General features: G+C 28.6%; 1 protein-coding gene across 1 annotated transcript; it reads right to left on the bottom strand.

Annotated features, from left to right (window-relative positions):
- Positions 1 to 29: 29 nt before the first annotated feature.
- Positions 30 to 2,701, bottom strand: LOC140057916 (vacuolar-sorting protein SNF8-like). Its single transcript, XM_072103628.1, has 6 exons — positions 2,557 to 2,701; positions 2,091 to 2,280; positions 1,382 to 1,565; positions 1,025 to 1,169; positions 646 to 720; positions 30 to 554 (listed from the first exon to the last, which is right to left on the bottom strand). Exons 1-6 carry the CDS (start codon positions 2,608 to 2,610, stop codon positions 447 to 449), a joined length of 756 nt encoding a protein of 251 aa, XP_071959729.1. The 5' UTR covers positions 2,611 to 2,701; the 3' UTR covers positions 30 to 446.
- Between the last annotated feature and the right edge of the window lie 8,804 nt (positions 2,702 to 11,505).

Raw genomic sequence — 11,505 nt, 5'->3', positions numbered from 1 at the left:
TGGTTTTTGTTTATTGATACAATGTATTGATAATTTTCACATGTAAAAAGTTTCCGTGTTATTTACAATTATATTTAATATTGTTGTCGTAAATAAATAATATTGACAACTAATTTATATTTTTGCTTATTCTATCAGCAGACTCAACTCACAACAGTAATTTAATTGGTTTATAAAGTAACAACCCTGTACCTCTGGATTGGAAGGCAAGCATGTTAACCACCAGCTACAGCTACACAATTTAGTTTTGTACAATAATTTGATCGTAGTCAATTGTCACAAAACTGGACACTTGGGCCAAACTAAAAAGTCTTATTCCCACTCAATTAGTTTTCTCAGTTCTGTATTTGGAGAGTTACATTTTGTAATGTACATCCCAACACTGTGACGCTTTGTACTTTGACATAGGTTACTTCAGATTAACATCTTTTACAACATTTGCACAGTTAGGAGGTAGTAGAAGCATTATCAGGGAACAGGCCAGGAAACCAGAACAATCTCCCATCTTTGTTTTGATCATCAACCCAGGCCAATCCTTCTTTTACCATATGATCCTAAAAATAAACAATTGAAAAAGGGCAACAGATAAACGCCATTTCATTATAAACAGTAGCCTTAGAGGTTAAAGTGCACAAAAATACTTACTAAGACAAGAGATGCCCTTTCAGTTTCCCATTTTAATTCTGATTTTAGGATGTTCACAGACGTGTAACCACAGCTCTGAAAAATAATTAATAATTCATATATACCATCAAATTCCACAACAAATGTACATTAGTACTATACATTTGTCTTTAGAAAAAATACAAGCTTTAATGTTTCTTCAAATGATATGCTATAACATTAAAGTGGTTTAGTAGTTAAGCCACCTGTCCTGAATGAGACAAGTCACTGGTTCAAATCCAGGCAATGGACATTTTTCTTGTGCAGATTTTTAAATGGAACCTTTTCTATGATTGAAATAGAATTAAGATTATGTTTTATTGATCACACACAAAGACATACTTTAATTCGATTTAACTACCTGTGCATTATCCAGAACAGAAGTGTGATCCATATTGAGTTCAGCAGGAACAGACTGTATCAAATAGCGGCCATCTTGTAAACGATGGAGTGCAAAGCCATTTCCTAGTATTTTTAACTTTTTAATTGCACGCATTAAATCATCTCTGTAAGAAAATTGTATTTGAAAATTCCAAAACTTTAAAGAAGTTTGCTGAATAATTGTATAAACAGTTGATTTCAGTAACTGCAGTAGAGTAATTTTGACATGATCCCTAATTTAATATATTAACAAAAAATATTTGTAAAATACTGGGTTTAAAAACAATATGACAAGGCTAAATCAGATTTCTGTACTATCTATTTATATTATACTTACAAACTAACATCTTGGGCTTGTTTTGTTTTTCCTCTCGTTGCCTTTACTTTTTGTAACAGTTCATTTAAAGTCATAAGGCCACCATTCCGGTGCTGTGTTGACATGCACACTTCAATAATTTGAACACCAATCTCGTAGTAAAAATCACCAACACCTAGCATTTCGGACCAAAATCCTTTACCAGCTAAAAAAACGTAGATCTTTGGTCAGTAAATTCATTGAAAGCTATTTACTTGCTCTTACTATAAAACCATACCATATATATATATATATATATATACGCCAATGAGCTATGCTCGACGCGATTATGAGATCATGTTCCAAATATGAGCACTGTTTCTATAATTTACAGTATGATTTATATATATATATATATATATATATATATATATATATATATATATATATATATATATATATATACATAACAAAAATTAATTGATGTATGGTGGTAAGTTTATGCTTGATTTTTAGGGACCATGTCAAAACTATTCTACTGCTCTTACTGCAGTAACTATATTTGTTTACTCAGACCTGTTTATACAATTATTTATCTAGATTTTTGGGTAAATATACACTTTTTATTACAGTGTCTGCCTCTAAACTTCTACATTGAAACAAAATCATGTTTGCAGTACGGTAACAAATTCAGTTACTGCAGTATATAATAATGTTGACATGATTCCTTATAATTATGGTGATTTCCTACAGGCCAATGGATCCACGCCAATACTGGCACACATCTCCTGGAACTGTGTTCGGAATGCTGGATTTTTTCGGATTTCATTCTTGTGATTGGCAGCAAATTCCTCTAAATTGTTTCTGAAAACCTCCAATTGTTTGGTCATCTGAGCAAACTGGTCCTCTGCAATTTCAGTTCCCTTGTTCTTGTATTTCGCCTGGAAGCAAAAAAATGGTTTCAAAATATTAATAATTATAATTCTAATTAGTTATTGATTAGGCCTAGTTGGTAGGTGGTATGCGACATTCCTATGTTTGAACATTAACCCGGCCAGTCGAATTTACAGGTACGAAACGACTACGAAATTAGACAACGTGTAAATTGTGGCCTAAATTGCCTGGCTCTCTCCAATCAATAACAAAATTATGCTGGGTAGCCTAGACCTAGTGCTATAGTAATTACAATCAACACAGTTGTTGGACTGTTTATTGACCTGTGCAAGTTTCTTTTTATTAATAGCACCAAGTCCTGGTCCACCCCGTCTCATTTTGACAACTATTGCTGTATTTTAAGCAATTTATTGAGATGATAAGTTCCGGTATCTAGGCGCCTAGGCCTATATTGTGTGTTGTGAAAAAAAACGGAGTGAAGACTATGGAATGCCAATTTCGCAAAAGTCTAATTCATAAAACGGATTGAAGACTATGGAATGCCAATTTCGCAAAAGTCTAATTCATAATTATGAGAGAAGGAGCAACCTCGTAAAAATACAACCTTCTAAAAACTTTTGTTGTTTTTCTAAATTAGAATAAAATTAGATATCCTTGTTCTTTCTATCCGTGTGATGCCAAGGAATAGAGGAGGAAGGAACATTTAAAATTGGGTACAGGATTATCCCTATTCATTATGACATGAGCTAGAGATTCCAAGGTATAAAACTAATATTTTTTCCATCCAAGATCTGTTGTCGTTCCCTCTAACTAAAACATAAATCGTTGTATTTGTTGTATTAAATTTCATTAATGTATTACTTGCATTTATAAAGCTATGCTAGTATAATCTTATGATGTAGTACATCTTCATTTTCCCGAGGTGTCTTGAACGCGTTTTTTCTTATTTATGATTCGTCTTTTTTTTCTTCTGTTTTTTGTAATTTTGTTGTGCCTTATGTTTGTTTTATGTGTTTATTTAAGTGCTACGATTTCCACCCTTTATAAACGAAGTTAATAACAATAATAAATAAAATATAAAAAATCATAATTTGAAAAAAAAAAAACTAATGTAGGCCTATTTTATTTTAGAGTAACAATAAACATTATCAACGATGGATATAAATAATTTTATATAATAATATAATATAAACACTTTGAGAGGAATGTTATATATTATATTTTATATATATTTTATATTTTAGATTAGATGAACCTAATCAACTTTTGGCGGAACTTCTCGAGTACAATGCAGTGCATTTTTAAAGAAAATTTTAAAATATCGCCCTCTATTATAGTTGGGAGCCATTTTTTTGTTTTGAGGGAAAAAAGTCGAGCGAGCGGAGCTATATTGTGTAGTCGTTTATTGATAACTGAGAGCTATCAGTGTGTATAATCCTCGTACATAATTGTTTCTTAGTTGTAATAAAGAACACATTATTATAATATCAAGCATGTTATTATGATATACAAATTTATAGGTATCAATACTGATATTTTTACTTTAAAAAATTTTAATAAGTTTTTTAATAACACAGAAACAACATTCTTAATTTAACAAATGATATGTAGTACTACTAAATCAATGTCTAATTGCATAAGGACTATGTGTACAGTATTATGATCAGTGTAGTTAAAATTTGATAACTGAGCACGCATCTCACATCTACCTCATCAATAATTATTATTAATAATCTATATCACGTTGTTGAATATGATGAGTGTAGTCATAATTTGATAACTGAGCACGCATCTTTTAGAATCTACGTCATCAATTTTAATATTAATATTATATATCACATTGTTGGATATGATCAGTGTAGTCATAATTTGATAACTGAGCACGTATCTTTTAATATCTACATCATCAATAATTATTATTAATAATCTATATCACATTGTTGGATATGATCAGTGTAGTCGTCATTTGATAACTGAGCACGCATCTTTAAATATCTACCGCATCAAAATTAATATAAATAATCTATATCACATTGTTGGATATGATCAGTGTAGTCGTAATTTGATAACTGAGCACGCATCTTTAAATATCTACCTCATTAATAATTTATATTAATATCATATATCACATTGTTGGATATGATCAGTGTAGTCAGAATTTGATAACTGAGCACGTATCTTTTAATTTCTACCTTAACAATAATTTATATTAATATCATATATCACATTGTTGGATATGATCAGTGTAGTCGTAATTTGATAACTGAGCACGCATCTTTAAATATCTACCTCATTAATAATTTATATTAATATCATATATCACATTGTTGGATATGATCAGTGTAGTCAGAATTTGATAACGGAGCACGCATCTTTCAATATCTACCGCATCAATTAATAATCTACATACACATTGTTGGATATGATCAGTGTAGTCAGAATTTGATAACTGAGCACGCATCTTTCAATATCTACCTCATTAATAATTTATATTAATATCATATATCACATTGTTGGATATGATCAGTGTAGTCAGAATTTGATAACTGAGCACGCATCTTTTAATATCTACCTCATTAATAATTTATATTAATATCATATATCACATTGTTGGATATGATCAGTGTAGTCAGAATTTGATAACTGAGCACGCATCTTTCAATATCTACCTCATTAATAATTTATATTAATATCATATATCACATTGTTGGATATGATCAGTGTAGTCAGAATTTGATAACTGAGCACGCATCTTTTAATATCTACCTCATTAATAATTTATATTAATATCATATATCACATTGTTGGATATGATCAGTGTAGTCAGAATTTGATAACTGAGCACGCATCTTTTAATATCTACGTCATCAATAATTTATATTAATATCATATATCACATTGTTGGATATGATCAGTGTAGTCGTCATTTGATAACTGATCACGTATCTTTCAATATCTACCACATCATTAATTAATATTAATATTATATATCACATTGTTGGATATGATCAGTGTAGTCATAATTTGATAACTGATCACGTATTTTTTAATATCTACCTCAATAATAATTTATATTAATATCATATATCACATTGTTGGATATGATCAGTGTAGTCAGAATTTGATAACTGAGCACGCATCTTTCAATATCTACCGCATCAATAATTCATATTAATATCATATATCACATTGTTGGATATGATCAGTGTAGTCGTCATTTGATAACTGATCACGTATCTGTCAATATCTACCTCATTAATAATTTATATTAATATCATATATCACATTGTTGGATATGATCAGTGTAGTCAGAATTTGATAACTGAGCACGCATCTTTCAATATCTACCTCAATAATAATTTATATTAATATCATATATCACATTGTTGGATATGATCAGTGTAGTCATAATTTGATAACTGAGCACGCATCTTTAAATATCTACCGCATCAATTAATAATCTACATACATATTGTTGGATATGATCAGTGTAGTCGTAATTTGATAACTGAGCACGCATCTTTAAATATCTACCTCATTAATAATTTATATTAATATCATATATCACATTGTTGAATATGATCAGTGTAGTCATAATTTGATAACTGAGGACGTATCTTTCAATATCTACCTCATTACGAATTATTATTAATATCCTATATCACATTGTTGAATATGATGAGTGCAGTCATAATTTGATAACTGAGCACGCATCTTTCAATATCTACCTCAATAATAATTTATATTAATATCATATATCACATTGTTGGATATGATCAGTGTAGTCATAATTTGATAACTGAGCACGCATCTTTAAATATCTACCGCATCAATTAATAATCTACATACACATTGTTGGATATGATCAGTGTAGTCGTAATTTGATAACTGAGCACGCATCTTTAAATATCTACCTCATTAATAATTTACATTAATATCATATATCACATTGTTGGATATGATCAGTGTAGTCAGAATTTGATAACTGAGCACATATCTTTTAATATCTACCTCAATAATAATTTATATTAATATCATATATCACATTGTTGGATATGATCAGTGTAGTCAGAATTTGATAACTGAGCACGCATCTTTCAATATCTACCTCATTAATAATTTATATTAATATCATATATCACATTGTTGGATATGATCAGTGTAGTCAGAATTTGATAACTGAGCACGCATCTTTTAATATCTACCTCATTAATAATTTATATTAATATCATATATCACATTGTTGGATATGATCAGTGTAGTCAGAATTTGATAACTGAGCACGCATCTTTTAATATCTACGTCATCAATAATTTATATTAATATCATATATCACATTGTTGGATATGATCAGTGTAGTCGTCATTTGATAACTGATCACGTATCTTTCAATATCTACCTCATCATTAATTAATATTAATATCATATATCACATTGTTGGATATGATCAGTGTAGTCATAATTTGATAACTGAGCACGTATTTTTTAATATCTACCTCAATAATAATTTATATTAATATCATATATCACATTGTTGGATATGATCTGTGTAGTCAGAATTTGATAACTGAGCACGCATCTTTTAATATCTACCACATCATTAATTAATATTAATAATCTATATCACAGTGTTGGATATGATCAGTGTAGTCAGAATTTGATAACTGATCACGTATCTTTCAATATCTACCTCATTAATAATTTATATTAATATCATATATCACATTGTTGGATATGATCAGTGTAGTCAGAATTTGATAACTGAGCACGCATCTTTCAATATCTACCGCATCAATAATTCATATTAATATCATATATCACATTGTTGGATATGATCAGTGTAGTCGTCATTTGATAACTGAGCACGCATCTTTAAATATCTATTTCATCAATAATTATTATTAATGTCTTATATCACATTGTTGGATATGATCAGTGTAGTCATAATTTGATAACTGAGCACGCATCTTTAAATATCTACCTCATCAAAAATTATTATTAATAATCTATATCACATTGTTGGATATGATCTGTGTATTCATAAATTGATATAACGCATCTTTTATTATCTACCTAATCAATAATAATTATTAATACTTAATGTTGGATAGTATGATCAGTGTGATTTTGTTAGATTTACTGTATACAAGAGATCGAGTCGATGGGTTTTGAAAATATGTTATTCTTTTGTTCCTAATCACCCTATTGATTTGTATCCGTTTGCTGTTTAAATTTATACTTTTAAGAACGCATCGTTTATGATGAACGTGTGCCGTTGTAAAAATAAAAATATTCCATATCTTTTTATGTTTGATATGTATTGTAGAGGCCATCATGAGACATGCTTTGGCTTCTATTGAGGGTCCCAGTTCTTCTTAACAGAATAAATGTGCAGTGAATGAATTATTTGATAAATGAGGACGTGTGTTTTAACATCGATCTATACAGACCGTAATACTCTTCCAGAAATGATATGTTGCTATAATAGGCCTATGACCAATTTCCATTACATTAATAATTCAATTAAGATTGGAAATGTGTCAGAAATACTAAAGAAATCCAGTAATCTTATTGATTAATAATTATTTATACCATTTCTGATGAACGAACAGAAAACTAAACTTGCAGCCAATCAAAAAGCTGCTGTACTGTATAAGTAGGGAATTTTAAGTAGGAGTTGTTTTAAATGTCATTGGTCTCGGCTAATCAGTTATTGCCATTTGACTATGATAGGCATCCTTTATTACCTATAACCAGGGAAGAGTTAAATTTAACTCTTCCCTGCTATAACTATGGGTAGACCAAACAATAATAAAATATAATGACTTCCTTCACTTTTTACAACCTAGTTCGTGTTTTAAAATGTCAAATTTGGATAAATTTACAGATTTTACCATTTAAACTGCGTAAACGTAATGCAAACTTTAAAAAAACACCCACAAACATCATCCAAACAACTTAATATTGATTATACCACTACAAGAACTATAAAAGAGGACAATTTATGAAATCATTTCATTGAAATAGCTCTAGGTTTGATTTTTTAGGGTGAAAAATATCAATTTTTGGATAAATTGACAGATTTTACCATTTAAACTGCGTAAACTTAATGCAAACTTTAAAAAATACCCTACAAACATCATTCAAACAATTGAATACTGATTATAGCACTACTAGAACTATAAAAGAAGACAATTTATGAAATAATGTTATTGAAATAGCTCTAGGTTTGACTTTTTTGGAGTGAAAACGTCAATTTTGGATAAATTGACAGATTTTACCATGTGAACTGTGCAAACTTTAAAAAAAACACCCACAAACATCATCTAAACCACTTAATATTGATTATACCACTACAAAAACTATAAAAGAGGACAATTTATGAAATAATTTTATTGAAATAGCTCTAGGTTTGAATTTTTTGGGTAAAAAATGTCAATTTTGGATAAATTTACAGATTTTACCACGTAAACTTAATGCAAACTTAAAAAAAACACCCCACAAACATTATTCAAACCACTTAATACTGATTATAGCACTACAAGAACTATAAAAGAGGACAATTTATGAAATAATTTAATAGAAATAGCTCTAAGTTTGATTTTTTAGGGTGAAAAATGTCAATTTTGGATAAATTTACAGATTTCACCATTTCAACTGCGTAAACTTAATGCAAACTTTAAAAAAAACACCCACAAACATCATTCAAACCACTTAATATTGATTATATCATTATTAGAACTATAAAAGAGGACAATTTATGAAATCATTTTATTGAAATAGCTCTAGGTTTGATTTTTTAGGGTGAAAAATGTCAATTTTGGATAATTGATAGATTTTACCATGTAAACTGCGTAAACTTAATGCAAACTTTAAAAAATACCCCACAAACATCATTCAAACAATTGAATACTGATTATACCACTACTAGAACTATAAAAGAAGACAATTTATGAAATCATTTTATTAAAATAGTTCTAGGTTTGACATTTTTGGGGTGATTATGAAATAATTTTATTGAAATAGCTCTAGGAATAAATTGACACATTTTACCATGTAAACTGTGCAAACTTTAAAAAAACACCCCACAAACATCATCCAAACCACTTAATATTGATTATATCACTACTAGAACTATAAAAGAAGACAATTTATGAAATCATTTTATTAAAATAGCTCTAGGTTTGACTTTTTTGGGGTAAAAAACCACTTAATATTGATTAAAAGAAGACAACTTATGAAATGATTTTATTGAAATAGGTCAAAGTTTGACCTTTTTGGATAAATTGACAGATTTTAAAGTGTAAACTTTACAATGCAAAAAAGGCCATCTGCAAAAATCCTTCAAACCACTTATTATATTAGGACAATATTAATATTTGAAGCAGATATAAAATGATGCATGCTCAGTTATCAAATGACTAGGCCTACACTGATATTTGATATTGGTATATAGACAATTAATATTAATTATTGTTGAGGTAGTTCAAACTATGATTACACTGATCATATCCAACATTGTGATATAGAATATTATTTTGGAAAAGGTAGATATTAAAAACCTAAACAGATCATATCCAACAGTTTGATATAGATTATTAATATTAATTGATGATGCAGATATTAAAAGATTTTTGCTCAGTTATCAATTTATGACTACACTGATCATATCCAACAATGCGATATAGATTATTAATATTAATTGATGATGCAGATATTAAAAGATTTTTGCTCAGTTATCAATTTATGACTACACTGATCATATTGAACAATGCGATATAGATTATTAATATTAATTATTGATGAGGTAGATATTAAAAGATGCGTGCTCAGTTATCAAATTATGACTACACTGATCATATCGAACAATGTGATATAGATTATTAATATTAATTATTGATGAGGTAGATATTAAAAGATTTTTGCTCAGTTATCAAATTATGACTACACTGATCATATCCAACAATGTGATATAAATTATTGATAATAATTATTGATGAAATAGATATTGAAAGATGCATGCTCAGTTATCAAATTATGACTACACTAATCATATCCAACATTGTGATATAGATTATTAATAATAATTATTGATGAGGTAGATATTAAAATATGTATGCTCACAGTTATCAAACTATTGTATGACTACACTGATCATATCCAACATTGTGATATAGGATATTATTAATTGTTATTGATAAGGTAGATATTAAAAAACTAAACAGATCATATCCAACAGTGTGATATAGATTATTAATATTAATTATTAATGAGGTAGATTTTTAAAGATGTATGCTCAGTTATCAAATTATGACTACACTGATCATATCCAGCAATGTGATATAAATTATTAATAATAATTATTGATGAAATAGATATTGAAAGATGCGTGCTCAGTTATCAAATTATGACTACACTAATCATATCCAACATTGTGATATAGGATATTATTAATAGTCATTGATAAGGTAGATATTAAAAGATGCATGCTCAGTTATCATATTATGACTACACTGATCATATTGAACAATGCGATATAGATTATTAATATTAATAAAGATGCATGCTCAGTTATCAAATTATGACTACACTGATCATATCGAACAATGTGATATAGAATATTAATAATAATTATTGATGAGGTAGATATTAAAAGATGCGTGCTCAGTTATCAAATTATGACTACACTGATCATATCGAACAATGTGATATAAATTATTAATATTAATTATTGATGAGGTAGATATTAAAAGATGCGTGCTCAGTTATCAAATTATGACTAACACTGATCATATCCTACATTGTGATATAGGACATTATTAATAGTTATTGATAAGGTAGTTATTAAAAGATGCGTGCTCAGTTATCAAATTTTGACTACAAAGATCATATCCAACATTGTGATGTAGATTTATATTAATATTAATTATTGACGATGTAGATATTAAAAGATTCATGCTAAGTTATCAAATTTTGACTACACTGATCATATTTGATATTGTGATTGATGAAATATTCATAAAGAGTGTACAATACTCACAGTATTTTTTAATCCATCCACATGAAGAAGAGACACAAGAACAAGAGTTGTTTGAAATTGTGAAGCCTCACAACCTTACTAATTGTGATGAAATTTAATATAATATTACAGCCATACACAAACAGTAAGGTAGTTAGGGTCACTACAATCTATTAAAATAATTAACATTAATTAACTGGAAACATTGTCAATTATCAGTTTGAGTTTGACTTTTGTCTCTTTTGTTGTAGAA

The sequence above is a fragment of the Antedon mediterranea genome, chromosome 1 (genome assembly GCF_964355755.1).
Source record: "Antedon mediterranea chromosome 1, ecAntMedi1.1, whole genome shotgun sequence".
Classification (NCBI taxonomy): domain Eukaryota; kingdom Metazoa; phylum Echinodermata; class Crinoidea; order Comatulida; family Antedonidae; genus Antedon; species Antedon mediterranea.
This window is presented reverse-complemented; position numbering and strand designations above follow the sequence as displayed.

Bases quoted from the DNA above. Each gene is read 5' to 3' on its own strand.
- LOC140057916 (XM_072103628.1), bottom strand. From the start codon at position 2,610: ATGAGACGGGGTGGACCAGGACTTGGTGCTATTAATAAAAAGAAACTT. The intron at 1,170-1,381 runs GTAAGTATAATA...ATTTTCTTACAG, and splicing joins CAAGCCCAAGATGTTAGTTT to AGATGATTTAATGCGTGCAA. The intron at 555-645 runs GTAAGTATTTTT...GTTTATTTTTAG, and splicing joins AAAGGGCATCTCTTGTCTTA to GATCATATGGTAAAAGAAGG.